Consider the following 23,319-nt stretch of genomic DNA (forward strand, 5'->3'; position numbering starts at 1 on the left):
TGGCGCAAAAACTATGACACTACAGAGGCGACAAAGTGCAAGCTGAATGAAGCTGAATGATGATGTATGAATTCAATAAACACAAAATACAAAACAAACCTTCTCCTGATACCTGTGAGGTGAGGTGAGGTGAGGTACTGTTTTTAAATAGATGTTGCCCTATTGTGCTTTGCAGGCTTCCCAGCAAGAAGGATATCTTCCTTCAGCTGTCAAACAATGAGGGATTAATAAATACATAAATAAAAATAATAATATAATAACAATTAAAACACTGTATGGCAGCCATCACCAAATGGCGGACCGCGGTCCGAGTCCGGACCGTGACGTGATCCTATCCGGACCCAGACCATAATAGCCTAATTTAGATTTTCACGTAAGATTTCAAAGCTGCGCTAAATGTTTCGTTGGTTAGGATAACAGCATTTACTTCAGGAGCTTCAGGAACCATCATTTCGCTTGCTGCTACTCAGCCAGTGAAATCTGTGAATTCTGATAAAGTCGAGTCAGTGAGTAAAGTAGCCTACTATGGAGAAGAGACTGATAGCCTGAAACAAGCGAGGAGAGGAGACGGGACGAGAAACAATCAGATGGATATCTAAGTTAACGATAAGTAAGTTATTTTCAAATCATCGATTGCTCAAATAGGAGAAAGCTAGACAGCGAGAACAGCTTTATATAACGATACGGGGGCAATACCACGCAAAACTGTCACGTCCGTAACGCCAACTAAATATGGATGTGACAGTTTTGCGCGGAATTGCCCTGGACCTCTTCTATATATTCTGAGACAGGCGATTTTAAGCGCCAATTTGAAGCACCTCTACTGGACAAAGCATATATTTTGAGCAAGCATAAGGTAGGCTAGGCCCATTCAACAGTGAACTGAGACCACAGAATATTTTACGATTTAAGAAGGCAATATGATTGATCCACCACAATCTAGTTAAGCCTACATGCATTCACTGCCCAACAACGTGATATTCCTGGGTTTCCAGGATTTCGGGTCAACATAAAAAAAAAAAATTAAAAAAAATTAAACTTGCTGATTAATGGGTTCAAGGAACCAGCTGTGGAATATCCATCCTTGTCTCAGCTCAAATTTTATTTTAAGTTCACGTTAAGATCTTAAAAATAGCCAAGGCTACTCAGTTTTTCTCCCCAATTAGGCTACTCTTATTTCTCCTCATTTCGAATGTTGCCTTTTAGGCTACTTATTTTATTTCACATTAAACATTAGGCCTAGGCCTACAATCTCCTATTTCTTGAATTTCCCCTTGGGGATCAATAAAATATCTATCTATCTATCTATCTATCTATCTATCTATCTATCTACAACTAGGCTCCATCCATCCATCCTATTATTATACATACATACACATACATAGCCTAAACACGCACGTTAAACAATTATGATGCTCCGGACCTTTGCTTGAGGAAATTTTCCGTAACTGGACCTCGCTGAAGATTAATTGAATACCCCTGCTGTATGGTTTCAATAACTGATGTATAATTCCAATTGTAGCAAATAGAGTTTGAATGACTGACCAATACTGAAATCAGTTCCATCTTTCATGGAATTTTTTACATTAAGATTAGTGAAAGCAACACTTTCAAAAGAGTGTCAAATGAGGTTTGTGTGTGTGTGTGTGTGTGCGTGTGTGTACTTTTGCTGTTTGCCTGTCTGTGAACTCACCTGCCAGACGGTCAGGGGACACTTGTCATCTCTCTCTTGATGCATCTCAAGGGGGTGGGAAATGGAGACAGAGTCAAGAGTTCCTGTGTTGACTTCTTGTCAAACTTCAGCAATCTTTGTCAAAATAGCAGTTTGATAAGTTGTGATGAACTTGTTATACTGTGGTGCAAATCCATGACTCTATACAGGTGACAAAGTACAAGCTGAAACACAAAGGACATCCTCTCTCTACCTGTTGGTGTGCTAGAGTGCCTCACTGTTTTCCAAAAGACATGTCGCCCTCTTGTGCTTTGGAGACTTCCCAGAAAGCAGGACATCATCCAACCACAAATACAGAGATGCCGTAACAAACAAATGTAAAATATGTTTTACATATGGATCGGGGTAATTAAATATCTGATCCTCTTTTTTTACACATTTATTAAGCATATGATGCAAATTAATAGGAAGTTGAAGGAATAGGAAGTAATAGGAAGCAAAAAGACAGAGCACAGTGAAGATGCAAACGCTGAGAGGAGAGGAGCAGCCCAGGTAAGAGTAAGGATCACATTGACCAGCGGCAAGCGGCAGGTTTCCTATTGTTTTCTACGGTTCGGCAGCGGAACTGTGGCAACACTAGCGTAACGCTAGCGCTGGACAAGCTGATCGGTGAACTTGGTTCAACTTTCCAACCACAACGCAATGCATAAAGGAGAGGAGACAAACCGTTTGTGTTACCATAACGAGACAGAACTTATTATGGTCTGAGCGTTGCTTTACTCTTGACGCTGGCCAATGTGATCCCCGCCTAAAGGAGAGGAGAGGAGAGGAGAGGAGATGAGGGGATCAGAGAGGAGAGGAGAGTGGAGTGGACTGGGGAGGAGAGGAGATGAGATGAAGGGGTTCAGAGAGGAGAGGAGTGGAGAAGAGAGGAGAGAAGACCAGAGAAGAAAAGGAGATGAAGGGAGAGAGGAGAGGAGCAGAAAGGAGAGGAAAAGAGAGGAAGAAAGAAGAAAGGAGGAGAGGGGAGAGGACCGGAGAGGAGAAGAGAGGAAGAAAGAAGAAAGGAGGAGAGGGGAGAGGACCGGAGAGGAGAAAGGAGGAGCAGAGAGGGCAGAGGTTGATGTCATCTGGCTCATCTCATTTCTTCCATCCCTGCGGTTCTCACACCTCCATCCCATCTCTTGGTGATTGCTGCCACGGCAACGGCAGAGCATCCTCTGGATGAAGTCAAGGGGAGAGTGTTCTGCCTTTAAGCTTCTTACGCCGCATCTTGGGCAAGGCCACCGCCCGTGGGGCAGGGCAGTCGGGAGCGCTCCGCAGCCGCCCCTTTTAATGATGAAAGCCTGCAATCTCATTTGAACCACTGACCCCCTTCCCCAAGTAAACAGCCCCGCTTGCGCTTGCTTTCATAAAACCCTCCCTGGGAAATCCCTGCGCTCTTGTAAACCCCTGAGTAAACATATCAGCCGTTTATCAGCAGCTCGTCTGATGTGCTGCTCTGCGAAGGCCCCTGCAGGAGAGGCACTTATCTGACGGCTGGCTTGTGTATTGATGAGGCGTGTAATAACTGCTAGCCTCAAACCATAACTCCCTCCTCCTCTTGTGTAAATGTGTGTGTGTGTGTGTGTGTGTGTGTGTGTGTGTGTGTGTGTGTGTCCTCCTCTTTTCACCCTCAACCTCAGTGCTCTTCCTCTTTATTAAGACCCGCGGGGTGATCGGAGGATATGGCACCACTTAATGCCAACTTAACTCTTTTCTCTTTCTCCGGTCTTTGTCATTTTCTGTCTAATGAGTTATTTTAGTATTATTTAGTGCTGTCAAACGATTAAAATTTTTAATCACGATTAATCGCTGAATTCCTATAGTTAATCACGATTAATCACATATTTTATCATATGATTAAAATTCTATTATTTTGCATTTCTGAACTTCCCAGGAGTCCATATTAACAATGAAGCAATTATTGTGTATCTTGATTGGGATTCAAATGAAAGCAAAGCAAGTTACTTTATTAACTTAACTTTAAGACGTAGTAGGTCTATTTGATTATTTCAAATCCAATTTCAAAAGATGTGCAGACCTGAGGCAACACAATATATTCTTCAGAAATATAGCTGATATACACTGAAATAAATGCTACCGCAGAAGTGCATGCACAAAATGTAGGCCTACACACATTATAAAGGCATAACAAACAGAAAATATTATATTCATACTATATTCATTATCTTTGAGTTCAGTTGAAAATAAGGAACTTTTCAACATGAGTGCATTGCCATTTTATAGGCCTACAGTCTATGGTGCACTGTCACTTGCCACACACATCAACGCCAAAGTTTTTAACAGGCAAACACTGGATGAACAATGGATTTTATGGAGCAGCGTCGACCAAATATAACTGAATCGTGATTTACACGGCGGCAAAGTGCGATGCTGGTGTACGGAGTTGTTTTGAAAAGAATGGAATCTAATGTAAATGAATGTTGAAAGCAGAGTGCATCGCGAATAGTAGCAGCCAAAGAGGAATGTTGATAACAGAACAAGTGACGGTGAAAAAATCTTTGGCGGCACACAACTAATGCGTCAGCCTAGGCTACTACTCTTTGGCCGGCTCGTTAGCCCAATCAAGTGTGTGCAGCATGCCTTTACGTAGCCTACTAACGGCGCATCATCATAAAGATATATTTAATCTGCATCACGCCCCATTTTAGCGGAAAACATGTTAACATTATATCATTGATCCAATGGGAAAGATAGCTAGTAATCACACGTTGACGTTACATCTAGTTATAAATTCACAGGACATTCAATCATTTTACTAACACGGCAGTTATGAAGAATTATGTTTATGTAACTTGCTCATGTCGAAACGATGTACATTACCAACCTCATTCGTTTGCAATACCCCATGCATGTATTGTACACATTTAGCATGTAGCCACACTTACCATAATATTGTAGCGATCTCACCCTCAGACAAGATTCACCTTTGGCCAGGACGGCCATTTATTGGAACAGGAAGACTCATACGGACACAGACAACTACATAGGGCAACACAGGGGTAGTCTCAGCCGCACATGCTACACACAATAAGGGTTTACCACACACATCAACACGAGGATAAACACATGAGGTACAACTAAAGAGACTAACACGCTAACAAATACACAACATGGTAAACGTAACTACAACTATTATAACCGACATTACACATTCTAGCATTCACTCGCACTGCATTCTGGGAGACACTCATTCAACGTTAGACATGTACATCCACCGACGCTACAATATTCCATGCAAAACGGTTAGCTTGCTGGCTAGCTAACTGTGGAACTTCAGTATAACATAGCCAAGTATCTCACCTAGTTGTAGGAAATAGGCTACGTTCATATTACAAGTGATAGAATGAATGTGTGACTTGTAGTTGATGTTATGACACGGGCAGTTTGACTGTGCCTATCGATACATTCGTGACACTCCTGTTAGTAAACTGGAAAGAGCAAAACATAGGAACATTGTCACATTAATCCCATAAACACACAGATAACTCTTACACCAACCTTATTCTGTGCCTTTTATTCACGTTTGTTTCAAGATTTAATAAGTTTACTATAAGCCCTTTTCGCTCCCCACTTTGATGCAGCATAGATTTCCATTATATCAGTCATCTTTTCCCTAAAAGGGGGCGTGTACGTGCAGCACATACAACGTTCCATTCCATCCAGTCTAGCTAGATCTGGTGTGGTGTTGTAGTTGTTCTAACGTTACTAGTTGTTGCAACAGCATGTGAAAAAACTACAAAGTTTGTTACACCAAAAAGAACGTTAATCTCGCGATAAAAAAATTGACGCCGTTAAAATAGGTTTACGTTAACGCCGTTAATAACGCGTTTAACTGACAGCACTAGTATTATTGTAATATTGTACTCTTTCCTGCGTTAGCAGACAATAAATAACATTTTATTTCTGATGAAATCCTTTTCATCTCGCAGAAAGTCATGTTCTTTGTTAGAGAAAGCTGTGTTAAGGCAGAAAACAAGCTGTGTGTGTGTGCCAATGCCCGTCTTGTGTGCTAACTACAATTGAGGCTCTGATTAGCAAGCATTACCTGCCAGAGGTATTATTGATTAATATGCATTGCTGAGTATCCACATCCAGCAATATATATTCTCCTTCCTCACCTTGGCTTAGTCAAGCTGTGACTATGACCAATCACACACACACACACACATACAAACGCACACACACGCAAATTAACACCAACACATATTCAGACACACACCCTTCACTTCCAGAGAATGTGTTTGTTAGGGATCAGAGATCTATCCATTAAACGGAGCTGTCCCTTCATCTGTGGAGTAGCTCTGATGGGTGTGTGTGTGTGTGTGTACTCTATGTGTGTGTGTGTGTGTGCGTGTGTGTGTTGTTGCAGGTCTTTTTACTTGATCAATTGAGATGCTTTACTGGGGGTACATGCATACACACTTCCAACTCTCAATAAGCGAGAGACAGAGAGTGAGAGAGAGAGAGGGAGAGAGAGAGAGAGAGAGAGAGAGGGAGAGAGAGAGAGGTAATTAAATTTAAATAAATTAAAGTAAATGTAACATTTGATTAATTAATTACTAATCAACCTGTATAACTTTTTATTCTGTTCCAAAAGTGGTCCAAACATGAGCTCATTTAATATCAGTTTTTGGAATATCCAGGGACTTTACTCCTCTACTTGATATACTTATTCTTACCGAAACATGGTGCCGCACAGAAACACCCACCCACTGTCCCAAGGGATATAATGAAATTGTAATTCCCTCCCTAAAAAATAATAATATACGTCATGGCAGGAGTTCTGGTGGAATTTTGGTGTGGTACAAAGAAAAGCTCACTAAACACATTTCTATAGTGCAATTAGGCAAATCACACTGTTGGCTAAAACTACAAAGTAGCACGGGTATATATGTAAATGACATATACTTATGTGCCATATATGTCCCCCCAATAGAATCCCCCTACTATGAGGAGGAATACATGGACAACCTTTACACAGATATCAGCCTTTTCCAGGCCCAGGGGAATGTGCTGCTGAGTGGGGACCTAAATGCCAGAACCGGGTCTGAAATAGACTATGTAGACCCACAAGGTAACAACCATGTGTTTGATCAAAGCCAATTGTACTTCACACCAAATTTACCCATGAGACACAGCCTTGACTATACTGTCAACAAAAATGGAAAAGAGCTAGTGCACCTCTGTCGAGCCTTAGGTCTGTACATTCTTAATGGCAGGATCAGAGGGGACTCTTTAGGGAGGTTCACGTATTGTTCAGCTCTTGGAGCTAGTGTAGTTGACTATGCAATCACTGACATGGACCCCACCTCCTTCAAAGCATTCACTGTCAGGCAGCAAACTCCACTATCAGACCATAACCAGACAAACATCTTCCGTAAAAAACCATAAAGCAGCCAAAAATTTAGTCCAGTAAACTATTCAAACTAAACAAAAGGTATAGATGGACTCATGACAGCCCAGGACATTTTGTTAACGCTTTAAACTCCCCAGAATTAAAAGAATGCATTGAATGTTATAATTCAAAACCATTTGAAATCAGCAAAGCTGGTGTTAATAAAGCCACTGATGAATTAAATCAAATATGTCTAAAAGCAGCAGATGTAGCTGGGATGTGTGTGTGTGTGCAGATGTAGCTGGCATGTGTGTGTGTGTGTGTGTGCAGATGTAGCTGGCATGTGTGTGTGTGTGTGTGTGCAGATGTAGCTGGCATGTGTGTGTGTGTGTGTGTGTGCAGATGTAGCTGGCATGTGTGTGTGCAGATGTAGCTGGCATGTGTGTGTGTGTGTGTGCAGATGTAGCTGGCATGTGTGTGTGCAGATGTAGCTGGCATGTGTGTGTGTGTGAGAGCAGATGTAGCTGGCATGTGTGTGTGTGTGTGTGTAGCTGGCATGTGTGTGTGTGTGTGTGCAGATGTAGCTGGCATGTGTGTGTGTGTGTGTGTGTGTGTGTGTGTGTGTGTGTGTGTGTGTAGCTGGCATGTGTGTGTGTGTGTGTGCATGTGTGTGTGTGTGTGTGTGTGTGTAGCTGGCATGTGTGTGTGTGTGTGTGTGTGTGTGTAGCTGCATGCAAACATCTCACAAAAAGAAAAACAAATAACAAAAGAGAAGGAAATGGTTTGATGATGAATGTAAACAACTCAGGAAAAAACTGAGACATCTCTTAAACCTTAAACACCACCAACCCGAGCATGCATGTATTCGACAAGACTACCATGGAACACTGAAGCACTACAAATGGCTGCTAAGACAGAAAAAAATTAACCACACTAACAAAACCCCCAATAAAGTTAAGGAATCAATTAAGAACAATCAGTTCTGGGAAATGTGGAACAATCTGAATAAATCTAAACCACAAAACCTACCCATTCAAAATGGAGAAATCTGGAAAAAACATTTTGAAAATGTATACAAAGACATTACGCCCCAAGAATTAAATTCTAATTACAAAACTATCAAGACAAAATTACAATCTCTTGAAAAGGCAGTCAAGGACAACCAAAATCCACTTGATTTCCCAATTACTCAAATTGAACTTGAATCCAAAATAAAAAAACTGAAAAATAAAAAATCCTGCGGCCCTGATAATATTAGAGGGGAAATTATTAAAAACAGCACCCCTGAGCTGCAAAGAGCAATGCTCAAACTATTCAACCTCACTGTAAGTTCGGGCTGTTTTCCTGACATCTGGAGCCAAGTTTTTATTACACACAAATACAAGAGTGGAGATAAATTGGACACTAATAATTTCAGAGGCATTTGTGTGAACAGTAGTCTGGGGAAGTTGTTTAACACTATTCTCAATGATCAAATTGTACACTGTAACAGATTTCCTGTAGAATTTACAGTAAAGAACAGGCAAAAAAGTTGCCAATAAAGTGCTTTAAAAGTGTTATTAATTACTGTAAACATTAATTACAACATATTACTGGATACGTTTTACAGTTTTTTGCCGTATATAAAACACAACAATGTATTGTTTTATATGATAAACAACCATTTATTGTATTTTAATTTACAGTATTATCTTGTATCCCATTCAAATTACATGCAGTTACCTGCCAACTATTTTTGCCATTAAATAGCTGTTACTTGTTCATAATTCATTATTTTATTGTAGAATGTTTTTACAGCTAATATATGTTTGTTTGTCATGTTTTGCAAATTAAGCACTGTAATTTCTTGTAATTGTAATTATTTTCAGCTATTATAATAAAACAACAGTCAGTGCTGCAACAATACAAAACATTTATTAACACTCAATACCGCATGTGTATATTTTCAAACTCACTCAGACATGACAACAAACTCACATAAATATACACCAGACTGCACAATACTTACAGCCACACAGTGTAACTTTGAATTAACTACTGTAATTTGCAGCAACAAAGTCAAATATGTAAAAAATAACCACATTTTGGAACCATTGTTTTTTTTTTGTTTTTTTTTAAACAAAACAGTGTGCAGTTGTTGTTTCTTTTGCAACTGGGCTCAAAGCCATTCAAAGTCCTTTAACCTTCTTAGGAGTGCAGAGACATGAAGACTGACATTGCTGTTTCTCTTCTCTTGCACCTTCCCACTTCTTGGACTGATCCACTTTGTGGCCTTTGTGTGGAGGTATTATATATAACTGGAGAGAGTGACTAAGTCCCGCCCCCATTCATTTCAATGGCCCATGCTAGGCTAGCTACTTCAGCCAAAAAAGCATGAAATTGACCGCAGCCATCTTTACGAAAATGGCGTTTCATGGGTGTTCGTTTCCGGCACCAGCTAGAATTAGCCTATTAGATTCCACGTTACAGACTGAGACAACGTAAGGTACAACGGTATGTCGTTGATGAAGATTGGACATTCCCTCAGAGGAAAAGAAGTTGTTCGGGTACGCGCTTCACCTCGTTATAAGCGCAAATTCATTTAATTGGTTGGGATAACATTTTGGGAATGGTGGTAAAGTTTGCCCTGTCTCTGAAGTCCTAGGTTATTTAATGTGATGTTCATATGTGATAATAAACGATGCGAATCAATATTGTGTCACTTTAGGCTTCACAAATAATGATCCCTAAATACTATATTTGGACAAGGTTGTAGGCCTATTACGCAATAGGCTATCCAACGAAAATGACTATTAATTAAGTAGACATGGTATGTAAGAAACGTGTGGATAGCTGGGATTTTTGCTGCACCCAGTGTGAATTTGCAGCTTGTTAAGCCTAGGCTACATTTGCAGGCAGACGAAATGAAGCCAACGCAAGTTAAACTTCCGATAGAAGCGCACATCCCTCGGGTATTGTGGTTCGAGCAGGCATAGAGTCTGCAACTGTTGTTGGACATTTGGCTTTTGCCTCGACTGGCAGCCTGAACATTTAAATCAAATGCATAGCCTAATCATGTCAATGTTGAAAGAAAGCAAACGAAATAAGTCATTGACATTTGTTTAGTTTTAAATCACTTGGGGAGACAGGTTATATGATCCAGACGTTGCGTTCTACAGAACTACAGCCTGTGCGTTTTAAAATAGTCTTCATACACAACGCAATGAGTAGGCTAATAATTGGATATAGGTCATTGCTATGCATCTGCCAAAGTGTATGGTAGTCAGTTACTTTAAGGTAATTACTTGGCACCCCGCATCTACGGCAAATAATAGCCTAATATGACAACATTAACATTTTTCTTTTATTTACCACAAAGTCCGGTAATACAGCCTAAACCATGTAGGCATTAAGTCAAGTATCAGTAGCTTAATCCAAGTAGTTAGTTGTTTTATTTGTCGTCTTCCAGAAATGCGAACCAACATGGATGCGCGAGGACGCTCGTGCCCAACACTAAACTCGTGCATGAGCTGTCATCTACCAATCAGCATGTAAAAACTGGTGCCGGAAGTTGCAACCATGTAACGCCATGTTTTCAAAAATGTCGGCGGCCAAATGCCATGCTAAGTGGCTGAAGCTAACCCTTCAAATCCTGACCCCCTGGGTTGATCCCTAGGAAGCATCTGAAGTCACAAAATCAGGAAAAAGACACTTAATGAAATACATTGTTTACAAAAGACAAAACCCATCAAGTTGCGGTTTTTCATCATTTTTTGAAATATACAAGGATCACATGCAGAGAGTAGGGCAGGGCCGGTTCTTCCTATACGCACACTACGCAAGTTGCGTAGGGCCCCGCAAGTTAATGAAGACCCCCTCCCCCGTCTCCTATTGAGTCAAGCTAGTGACAGACAAGTTAGTAGGCCCTTTACAGTTATAGCGACAGTGCCTCATACATTAAGAAGATGAACATGAAACCAAATTACCATTCAGGGCATGAAAAACGGAAGAAACGGCACGAGAATGACAGCGGGAACAGCAGTCGGGTAAACTTGCTTCGTTCCATGGTTTGATGTCAACATGCGTCTCTCCAGTGCCTGTTGCTGGTCTAGCATAGGCCTACCTAACAGGGAAGTGAATCCCCTGATCTGTCTGCGGCTTGCTTGCCAGCCTTTCCCAGACATAGCACCTCGCAAAGTTGTGAAATATAATCGCATATTACGTTTGTTTGAATGCGGGCGACTGACATTAAAAAAAAAAAAGACCGCATCTTTAAAAACATGCGAGGACCCGTAGAAACTAATAATTTCACTCTTCCCATACATTTTTAAAAGAACTAATTGTTTTACAATGTTTCAGTCAAGCTTTTAGCCTACAACTGAACGTATGCAAAATGGAAAGTAGGCCTAGCCTAATGTAACTTTGATTCGCTGTGCTGCATGGACAATAGATGCACATCATAAATCAGGCCTATATGAAGTATTAAAATGATTGTTTAAAATAGCCTAGTCTACGTTTGAAAAAAATATTGAAATAATAAGAGAATCAGGGGAGCCAGTTCATAGCCTATGTCTTTGGCAAGTAGCCTACTACAGACACACAGGTGAAGTCCGCCAGTAGGCACAACCAGACCCCTTACAAAAAAAAAACTGCATTACTTCAAGTGTCAAACTGCAGATGTCTGAGTATGAAAACAGCAGCTTTGGAGTAAATATTTGCAGTTCTTGTGCAGGGAATGCAGTATTTTAGACACAAAAAACTGCATTGTACTGCATATTACTACAGAAATGCAGTATTTTGGACATGAAAATACTATACTGCACCGTAGCCTACTATGGTATAACTGAACTGTACTTGAAAAAACTGCAGTTATTTTTTGCAAGGGGATATTTACAGCAAGCATCAAAAGCAAACAGCCCAGACACTGAAACTGGGCCTTTATTGCTGTGTGAAGGTGATTCACACACAATTATGTTTCTTTTCCTAGTCCTTTATAGAAAAACACTATATTTGGTAACTTCCATAGACATCCAAAATGGGGTGGGATGATTGTATTGGGAGCACTGAGGTGTCAGACGATACTGTAAAAAATGGTTACATTTTCGCGCTCAGAGTTCAGGTAGGAGGCCCCCTTAGCAGGATTTTCACACAGATAACTTTTTGGTTAGTGTGCTAGTTTCCCAACTAGTGTGCTACTATGGAGGAGAAAAAGGAGTCACTCCAGTGCCTGTTGCTGGTCTAGCATAGGCCTACCTAACAGGGAAGTGAATCCCCTGTTCTGTCTGCGGCTTGCTTGCCAGCCTTTCCCAGACACAGTACCTCGCAAAGTTGTGAAATATAATCGCATATCCCGTTTGTTTGAATGCGGGCGACTGACATTTTCGCGCTCAGAGTTCAGGTAGGAGGGCCCCTTAGCAGGATTTTGCTTAGGGCCCCATGGAGGTCTGAACCGGCACTGGAGTAGGGTAGAGTAGGACATGCAGTGAAGGGTAGAGCTGTGTGTGTGTGTGTGGTGGGGGGTTCTTTAAAACTTCTTTAAAATTTGCTTTAATTGCAGAGTGCCACGCATGCAAGCTGAAGCAGAAAGTAGCTTTGCAAAAATAAAAATAACACCATTTGTTTTTCATGATCGAAAATGTAACAAAGTAATAATCCACTACAATCCCCTTCCAGCACACACCTTTGAATGAATTCCAGTGTGTTCGACGCCTCCTCTTGATACACCAAATTGAACGCATAGTAGCATGCGAATAACGCTGCCAATCCAGCCACAATGTTCTGGTGTGGACCCACAACCACATGGCCCTCAGTGCTCAGCATCCAATTTGTTGCTGTGAGGACATCACCTAAAACATAATTAAATACACATGAGTATAATGATTTATTATTGTTCTTCTGTTCATGTTCTTTCTGTTGCCTTCCACATGTGTCATTCATATAGTCTCTACTGTATATAGTCTCATATAGTCTCTAGACAAAAAAATACACTACCTAAGACGATGAGTCTTGGAGACGCAGGAAGCAGTATTGTTCTCTCAACATCAACTGCTGTTGAGAACACCTGTAAGACAAAAAAACAACAAAAAAAAAGAAACGACAACAAAAAATTGAAAATGTCACCATTTTGAACTGAACACATTATCATCCCCCTCAGCTGACCTATTGAGGGTAACATGTCTGCTGTGAAGGCTGCCAGGCCTTGTCTGTAATGGTCTGCATGTGTCTCCCCAATTAGGACTGATGAAGTGGGCTACCTGCTTATACATTAGTCTAGTGTTGTTATCGTTCATTTTCGTTGTGGTTTATAAAATAAACCCTCGTTATTGATAAAACATTTCACGCCTCCGTCCTCTATCACTGTCTGGTTGCCCTAGGCCATGATAGTGTGGGGGCTCGTCAAACTAGCCATAAAATCCGCGTTTTTCGTCGATTTGTTTGTTTTCCGCCACTCCATTTTTATGAATGAATGGGACGCATCACGTGAGTAACTCCGGTGAGTGTTTACGTTGCTTACGTTGTGACTGAGCCGATATCATTCATCTGTTTGGGGAGGGCGAGAGGTGTGCATATAAGTTTGTACGTGATTAGTTAGTAAACGGTGGGTTGAGCAAAAATGGTAAACTATAATTATCGGACGCAATAAGGCTAATGTGATCATTAGTGGTCTCCGATAGCTGTTCAGTAGCTTACTTAACGTATGTGTTTGTAGATACATAGTTTGCTTTGTTTCGTGGGCTGGCGAGGTGTTGGTGTTCCTGGGTAACAAGATAATTTAATAGCAACGTTATTCCCCAATTAGAACGCTCCGGCATATGGGTTTAGGTTCCAGCGACTGCGTCTGGGCTGGTGGTCACCGTCGTGGAAAGAAAGCTGAATTGACTTTAGTCGGGATGGCTGGAACTCCAGCGGTATTGGTGGACAGATTTCTGCTAATCCCCGGCTCTCGGATGCAGTCAGAAAATAGGTTAGATTAGTCGGGGGTAAATGTTTAGGGGGGCTTTGGGTTGTCTTGTTACGCGAGTTACATCACACGTTGCTTGTTTTTGTTTGGTTTATATATATGAACAGCTAATTGATAGTAGCCATGTCGGAAGTCGATAATTGGAGTGGAGGCTTTCGAAGCATTTACTAAGGAGCAGCTTCTTTTAGTTGCTGGACATTATAACGTGATGTTGTCTAGTTCTGCTAAGAGAAATAAAAGCATAATTAAAACCATTATTCGTGATGCTCTAGTGGAGCAGGAGTTTTTGCCCGCAGAGTCTGAGCCTTTTCCTGAATCACCTCTAGAGGGTTTATCGTTTGATCAGCAGAAGGAGCTTTTAAAATTGCAGATAGATAAAGGCAAGCAGCAACTTTTGGAGCATCAAGCACAGATTGAAAGGTGTAAATTGGAACGAGAGATCTCACTGGCGAATCAACAGCTCAAACGTGAGAAATTGGTGCTTGAGCACAAGCGATTGGCATTAATTGAGGAAGGGAAATTGGCACCTCCTACCCTAGTTAATGCCAGCACTATTGATGTCGCGAGAAACATTAGGCTTCTTCCACAATTCGAAGAGTCTAATGTGGATACCTTTTTTACTCTATTTGAACGGGTGGCTGATCTACATAATTGGCCCAATGCTACGCGCTGTTTATTGCTCCAGTGCGCTTTGAGTGGCCGTGCGGCCCAAGTTTATGCAGCACTGGGTGTGCCTGACGCCTGTGATCCACTAGCATGCGATGCGAACTCGCCAAATCGCAACGCTACCCTCCATGAGGACGCTTTGATGGGCGTTCCCTTTTGTAGATGTGTGGAAACAGGGCAAGAGCATGTAGCCTAGTAAACAACCAAACAAAATGTTTCCCTCCACTATTTTTAAATTAGGCTACCGAGGGAAAGTCACATCTATAAATGAGTTTGCAAGTTGGGCGGTCATTTCAATCATGAAGTTGTCCCTGTAGGATTCTAGCCACACATCATACAAACACGGAAATGTAGACACTGCTATGCTTATTTTTTCTCCTCGGACATGTTTCTGTACGTTGGCGGTAACCAAACTACCGGAAAATTAGGTTTTGTTTAGGCTACGTGATGATGGACCTCCCCTGCGTTTTGCTCTACTATTGGATACTCGCCTCGCGATGGACGGATTCATTTGCATAAAGTTGGGGATTGCTGAACTTTTTGACGCGCCGCAGCCACAGCACTCGTCGCACCGCATACCCAGAATCCTACGCGGGTGCGGAATTCGCTTCTCATAGAAATGAATAGGGATACTGCGTCGCGGTGTTCGCATCGCATGCTAGTGGATCACCGGCGTGAGTGTCGAACCTATACATGTGTGAAAAAAGCTGTGTTAAAAGCTTATGAATTGGTGCCCGAAGCATACCGCCAAAACTTCCGTGGGATGCGCAAACGTTTTGGGCAAACATATGTGGTGTTTGCAGACAAATTGGCTACCCAGTTCAATCGTTGGTGTTCTGCATCGGAAGTCGAGTCGTTTGAGGAATTGCGTAGTCTTGTTTTGATTGAGCAATTAAAAAAATGTCTTCCCGAGGAAATTGCGACCTATATCACAGAACATCACGTTGCCAAGCTGGCTGAAGCGGCCGTTTTGGCGGATGACTATGTGTTGGTTCACAAAACCAAGGTCAGAATTTCGTACTGAGCGCACTCCAAATAAATCCGATCCTAACATAACTTGCCACTTTTGTCTAGGCGTAGGGCACACGAAGTGGCATTGTGAGGAGTTAAAAAAGAAGAAAGAAAAAGAACAGAATTATAAGGCGAGATCCCGTACTACTACTCAGACTAAGGATGCGCTAGGCTCTGGCTTGGTCATAACCCTCCCTAGTCAGCGGATTAATCTGAGCAAGTCCGACCTTGAATAGAGTTTTGCTCCCTTTATTTCAAATGGCTTTGTGTCACTAAGCGCTGAGGGAGAAAAAGTGCCGATTAAAATACTTCGAGATACTGGTTCGGTCGAATCATTTATCTTACAGTCAGCTTTGCCGTTCTCGTCTGCATCAGATTCTGGTCAGTCTGTTTTAGTGCGTGGAATTAATCTTAATGTTTTATCTGTGCCACTGCATAGAGTGTGTATATAGACTCTGACTTGGTCCAAGGTGAAGTGCTTGTTGGCGTACGTCCTGCGCTCCCGTTATATGGCACTGCCATGATTCTTGGTAACAGTCTGGCCAAGGTGTTGCCTAGTGTTGATCATTCTAACCTAGAACCTCTATTCGAAGTGTGTGATACTCCCCGCGTGTGTCCGGTGTCTGCTGTGACGCGCTCTGCTGCGCGCGAGGTTATCAAAGCAGGTGATGGTTACAGTCCTGCGCTGCCGCCGTTCCCTGGTTTTACGTCCAGAACATTCTCACAAATATTACGCGTGTTAAAGATCCAGCATAATAAGTAATCTGCTCGTCACCCCCAGAGTCAGGGTGTCTTGGAACGTTTTCATCAGACGTACAAGTCAATGCTGAGAGCGTATTGTGTACAATTAGGCACCGATTGGGAAGACGGCCTTCCCTGGCTGCTGCTGGCGGTTAGGGAGGTGACCCAGGCAAGTACCGGGTTTAGCCCAAACGAACTTGTGTTTGGCCATAATGTGCGTGGTCCGATAGCATCGTTGATTGATAGTGAAAGCAGTGAACCTCCACCGAGCATGACCGCTTACGTTGATGGATTCAGGCGACATTTATATGCCGTTGGAAGATTGGCCATGTTGAAACTGCAAAAAGCACAAATTACAATGAAGCAAGTGTACGACAGGAAGACCGTGTCTCACTCTTTTAAGCCTGGCGACCAGGTAATTTTGCCTGTCATACACTCTCCATTTCAGGCTAAATTTGCAGGGCCGTATACAGTGATTCGCCAAGAGAAAAATGACAATTATGTAGTGGCTACACCAGATAGGAAAACACGGGCGAAACGGTGTCATATAAATCTGCTGAAACCCTACTTTGATCGGGATGGTCTTGAAAAAGAAAATTTGCCGACTGTAAAAGTTGAGAGAAGCTCCGTTCCCAGTACGGTAGTGGCAGCACCGGGTGAGGACGGCGCTGTATGTGCCCGTGCTCAGATCTGCCCTGCCGCTGCTGTCTCCTCCATGCCAGCGGTGGCAGCGCTGGAGGAGGTAGACGCATGTGAACCCGACGATGCAGCGTTGTTGGGAAAACTCAACAACACTGAATCATTGGCTAACTTGTCATTGTTGTTGGGCCATCTGACTCCAGATCAGGCGTCTGAGTTAGGAGCGCTGATAAAAGAGTTTCCGTGTCTATTTTCCGATACTCCCACTCAGACTACTCTAATTAGCCACGATATCGATGTCGGGGAAGCAACCCCAATTCGTCAACGCTTCTATAGAGTTTCTGGGGAGAGACAGGCCAATGGAACGCATCGGTTTTGTACCGATTACAGAAAGTTGAATAGTGTAACGAAACCTGACTCTTTCCCGCTCCCTAGAATGGAGGACTGTGTGGACCAAGTGGGGTCAGCTAATTTCGTTACTAAATTGGACTTGTTAAAAGGGTACTGGCAAATTCCGTTGACAGATCGTGCGCGTGAGGTTTCCGCCTTTATTACATCCAGTGGCTTGTACGAGTATAAAGTCATGGCATTTGGCTTACGTAACGCCGCCTGTACTTTCCAAAGACTGATGAACCAAGTAGTTGCAAATCTGGACGGTTGTGCAGTTTATTTGGATGACGTGGTTGTACATAGCGCCACCTGGAGTTCACATTTGGAACAACTTCGCAACTTGTTCGTTCGACTGGCACACGCCAACCTCACCGTCAACCTTAGGTAAAGTGGTTGGTCAAGGCTTTGTGTGTCCCGTGCGTGCAGGTGTGTTTTTCTATGATCTTGTTAAAAAAAAAAAAAGGAAATGTAGTAAGTAACTGTATGTGTGTTTCATAACTTCTATTGTTGTCAGAACTAACCTCATTGGAAATCCCGCTGTTCTGTCGCTTTGCGCCTTGCTGCGCCGGCTACCGCTGCTCTATTTACTTTATATTTCCTTTGATGTAACACGCAACAATCATACGCTACATTTCCTACACCCAACACACGCCCGCACCACACTACTGAGAACTGACTACTACCTGCTTATACATTAGTCTAGTGTTGTTATCGTTCATTTTCGTTGTGGTTTATAAAATAAACCCTCGTTATTGTTTATTTCACGCCTCCGTCCTCTATCACTGTCTCGTTGCCCGTAGGCCATGATATCTGTATAGATTCTTATTCATCCAGATCATGGTAGCCAGAAGAGCTGAGTTGTAAGCAACTGGACTTCTTTTTGGAGCTTGAAGACATTTCACCTTTCATCCAAAAGGCTTCTTCATTTCTGGCCTGATGATGTTGAACCAGGAGCTGTATCTCTGGACCACTGGAGGTGGAGCTGTAGACCACACCCGTCATCATGTGACAAGAGAGTCACATGAGTCAACCAAGGTGGGAATTGGAGTGGTAGTCATGGTCACAGCATCCAGAGAACAAGAACTGCTCTGATGGTGACGAGCAGTTAAATGGTCATGCTATTAGATATAGATGGCCTCCTTCACTGCTATTAGATATAGATGGCCTCCTTCACTTCACAAATCTGCATGTCAATGTCTTTAAAGGAACACTGATGTCCACATTTTGGATAAGGAAGATTGTTTGTCAAAAGATTGTTTGAGAGAGGAGGGAAGATTCCCCATTATCAGGCCAGAACTAAAGAAGCCTTTTGGATGCAAGGTGAAATGTCTTTAAGCTCCAAAAATCTTTGCTTACAACTTAGCTCCTCTGACTATTGAGGGTAACATGATCAATCCGACATAATTTTCAAGAGCCTAAAGCCTAACATAAAGTGTAATAATTGTATGCTCTTTGAAGTGGGCCATCAGCAGCAGAATCACACATGGGCATGGATCACACTTTTCTTCTTTGCTGTACTTGACCAGGATGCGCTCAACCTCATCTGCACTGGTACCTGCTGGTCTGTGCTGGAAGAACCTAAGGATCAGCTTCCCCTTTTCTTCCATAGCCTGTTCCATTTTTCCCAGAATGTTGATGTCGGTGAGCAAATTGAAATGGCTGTACAACTCCCTTGGAATGAAAAGATAGGGCCACTCACTCTTCAGCTCAGAAACAGAAGGAGGTGGGCAGGCATTGATGCGTTTCCTTTATAGGTAGTAGGTTGTTTTCATTAACTGAATCACATATCCTCTCTCTGCACCAGCTGGTCCCTCAGTGTGATACAGGTCTTTCATTTCACTCTTTTGCTCTTCAAGACCCTCTACAGTCTCCCCTGGTGGACCGTTAGGTTGCCATCTCACGCAGCCATATTGGTCAGCTGGTCCTCTGGCTATGTCTTCAGGTGCATTTGAGACCCTTTTCGGCTTCCTTCGTTTGGAGAGAGCATTTCCACGATTAACATGTTCTACTCATGTTTTTAGTTGAGTCAAAAAAGATCCATAGCCACTGCCGATCACAGTGCCATCTCTCATAGCATCAGCAAAGCTCTTAGGATGTTGCTTTACAATCATCTCTCATAGCATCAGCAAAGCTCTTAGGATGTTGCTTTACAATCATCTTGGCTATTTGTCTGGCACTGAGCTTTTGATGGATTTGGTTCATTCAGCCTCATTTCATCAACAAGGATCCGTACCATCTCCCTGCGGTCTTTAGCAGATGGACGTTTCTCCAGTGATATTGCAGTTGCGATACCAGGCGGCATTCTGTTCCAAGGAACACTACTTAAATTCACAGACATTCTGGATGTATTACTGCTTGACGCTGTAGTGTTCTCAGATTCAGAAGATGGAGGATCCTCTGTAGTGGTACTGAGGACTATGTCAGAGTGGTCCACAGCTGTCAATGTCCCGTATTACATTTGGTCTAAGAAAAAGTAAACATTCTATTGTAATAGCACCACTCAATATCCACAAAAAAACTAAATTGAAATTAAAATGGAGATCAGGGTTTCCGTTGTCCGGTAATTACCGGACATTGGCCGGAAAAAAAATGAAATGTCCGACAAAATTAAAGGAACCGTATGTAAGATTGTTTCCAAAACGGGTACTACAATCACTTTCAAATTACTGTAGAGCGGTGTATCCCCTTCCCCTCCCCTCTGACTGGCAGAGTTGGCAACCGGATGACGAAACACTACTGACTTTGTGATTAGTAGATAGGTGGAGGGTGGCGCATTAGGCCAAAATACAACATGACAACATCAACATCAGTTGAGGGCTGCAACTTCACTTTTTAAATGACAATATCTTGGCCAGACTACTGTTGTCAGTGATATAAGTATTTGAAATGAACATGATTTCTTAATGTCTAGTGACATATCAGGGCAATTTTATGATTAATTGAAATACATTTTTTACATACGGTTCCTTTAAATCTCTCCGGTCAAATTGTCCGATTGAAATTGGCTAATAATCCCGTCCCCTAATAGCCTAGAAATCTAGACGCACCCTAGCGGCGGCAAATGAATTTGCTCAGCTTGTACGTCTAGTATCGAACCATAGGAATTTCTATTGGCTTAACACCGTGGATGACGGCCAATCACAGCGCTCTATTTCGTTAGAGAGTCTTAAGGCGGGCTTAACAGGATAACGACATCCTGCGACGGTGAACAACAAGGAAGGTGGCTATGGCAAACGAAGAGCGGTTGTTTGAATCGGCGTTGGCGTCAACTTTGGAGGAGTTGGACTTGTGCTTTTCTTTGAAAGTAGATCAACACAATGCACTTAAGTCATTCCTTTCGAAGAAGGATGTATTTGCCGTTTTGCCGACCGGATACGGATATGGTCGTAGCGCTGGCCTATTGCATGCCTAGGCAGTTTGAAAGGCAATTCTCTGGCCGCCCCTTGGATTAAGCGAGGTGAATGATTCGATGCCAGACTATACATGTCAATGATATAGGATGGCCCGCCAGGCTAGTCCCCTAACGCAATCTGAATTTGAGAATAAGTCTTAATATGTAAGCCTATATTATATCCTCTGGCTATGTTTTTAAATGAACAGGCTCTACCGTTTGAAAAGTAAGCTATTAAACAACACGCATAGCCAACTGCATTTCAAATAGGAAGCGCACGCTTAAAACGTCCATGTTAAACAACGAACAAATGAGTGAGGCGGTTCAAACATGGCCAGGCCCAGGCAGACTAGCCTTAAAAGTTTATTCAGAGCCCAGACGCGATGGATGATGATAAATTGGTAACGTCTGAAGCCTCAGATGTCCGGTCAACTCCACCACCAGATAAAAAGCAGAAGTGTCGGGCGTATCTGTCGGAATCAGTGGCATTGGAAGTGGAGTTGCGGGGGGTGCGGCCGCTCCAAGACACTGTCATTCTCCTTGTACACTGGACATGCAAAGTGTTCTTTACCCAAAGCATAGGCTACAGTAGGCCTATGCGTTCTCTGACTATGATCTGCAGGGTTATGGCCTCCTCGATGAGGCAATTACTGGTCCGCAGATAATTTCTGGCACAATTAAACGGTATCATTGAACCGCGGCCGATTTGACTAATTAAGAAGGGATAATAGGATATTTGACCGGCACCATTTTTTTGTAGCGGAAACTCTGATGGAGATCCTCCTCTTTAATGAACTGCAGATCGGATTTGGACTCCACGGCAATGCTTGCCAAGTTGTTCAACAGCATCTGGACTTTATCTTCTGGTAGACTGGGTAATACCGCCAACACAGCTTCTTTTATGTCCTCCATCAGCGCTGACATTTCAGTATATGTCTGGAAGAGAGTGATGAAATATTATAACTGTGCCATTCAGCTCATACCTCATTAATGGATAGTAATCAAGGAGGTCTTCTTGTTTAACACATGAATAGCTTGACTCATGGACTTCATCTGTTAGACTGTGAATACTCAAATCCACAAACTCCACAGCCAGCTGCTTTTCCACAACAAAGTACACAACACTGCTACAATGGATCAAAATCAATTTAATCTCACCCATTTGAAGGCCCTCATCACTTCGTTCTAGAACAACATAAATTTCTCTTTTGTACTTTGTCCCATGGACAGTGACAGCATTAGTGGCAACAGTAGAATCATGGGTGAAGTTAAGTGAAGCAGTTGCAACCTTGATGCTCTCATTATAGTCACTTGCATGAAATTCAGTTCCTTTTTCAGTGTGGATCTCAGGAGGGTAAAGACTACCAGCACCTAAGTATGTTTGAAGGAGCTGGTGACGTTCTGCTAGAGTCGCAAACAGGTTCTTAAAGTTGTGCAGTTTTCTGGCACACTGTTTGAAGAAAGTGTGCTTACTTTCGAATCTCAATGTCCAAAGACCGATCAAAGGTCCAAATCGAAGAATAAGCTCAGGATAGTGACAAAGATAATGGTGCTTTGGTTTAAGGGGATGTTGTGGAAACAACTCCACCCTAGACCGAATGTATTCCTCAATCAGGACATTCAAGTAGGCAATCTGATCAGCAGTAATTTTTTGCGCACAAACATGAGCAACTATCTCTCTCATGAGCAAAATTAACCTCCAAACACTATTTTCACCAGGATTCTTGATCCTATCCCCAATAATTAGAGGCAGAACTCTCAACAGGCACCAATTCATGACCATTTAACTTCTCACTGCCTGGTGTGAACTCAGGAGGTTTGTCATGTGCGTCGTTTCCAAGATAGGTAAACTGACTTATCCGTCTGTTCAAATCCAGAAAAGTAAACTGTTTTTCCTGGTTTACCAAGTGGTTGATGCACAGTGCCATGCCAACAGAAACAGACAGGGTGGGAGGCCAGGGTGGCAAACATGAAAGTAACATAGCTGGTTGAATATGGAGTCAAATTTTATGCCACTCACTGTGTCTGCATGTCTTGCTTCTTTTTCTTGTACATTCTGCTGATATGACTGTTTTGTTCTCTTTGAATCAGTGGACAATGGACTCAACTGAAATGTTTGTCTGTCTATATTACAGAACCTAAAAAAAGCACTCCTGCTGCAGTTTTCCACAAAGCCACCAATACAGTTAGAACCAAGATTATCTCCGGCTATAGCACAGACAGACAGAATCTCTCAACACTATACCACTGTCCTCTAGATCCTTTAGATCTTGTATCAGTGGACTGAAAACAGTTTCCTGTCCAAAAAACTTGAAGTGTTGCTCCCTGCAGAGAAGAACTAGCTGCATGTGGTCAATGTTTGATTGTAGGGCAATATGTCACCAAGTGTTAGATACACTGACAGTACCTTATGTTTTTTCCGGCCCGATCCTAGCGGATTCACAACTTCAAAAGAATCTTGATAAAGA

General features: G+C 42.4%; 1 protein-coding gene across 1 annotated transcript; it reads right to left on the minus strand.

Moving 5' to 3' along the window:
• Nucleotides 1–10,689: 10,689 nt before the first annotated feature.
• On the minus strand, nucleotides 10,690–21,775 carry LOC143127851 (uncharacterized). Its single transcript, XM_076289566.1, is given in 7 exon segments — nucleotides 10,690–10,735; nucleotides 12,733–12,898; nucleotides 13,044–13,113; nucleotides 18,409–18,442; nucleotides 18,961–19,573; nucleotides 19,612–19,896; nucleotides 21,619–21,775. Coding segments are annotated over 7 exon segments (1,371 nt in total).
• Between the last annotated feature and the right edge of the window lie 1,544 nt (nucleotides 21,776–23,319).

This window comes from Alosa pseudoharengus, unplaced genomic scaffold (genome assembly GCF_046254945.1).
Source record: "Alosa pseudoharengus isolate Yale_2024_CS ecotype anadromous, Long Island Sound unplaced genomic scaffold, YU_APseudo_1.1 YU_APseudo_1.1_scf_17, whole genome shotgun sequence".
NCBI lineage: Eukaryota > Metazoa > Chordata > Actinopteri > Clupeiformes > Clupeidae > Alosa > Alosa pseudoharengus.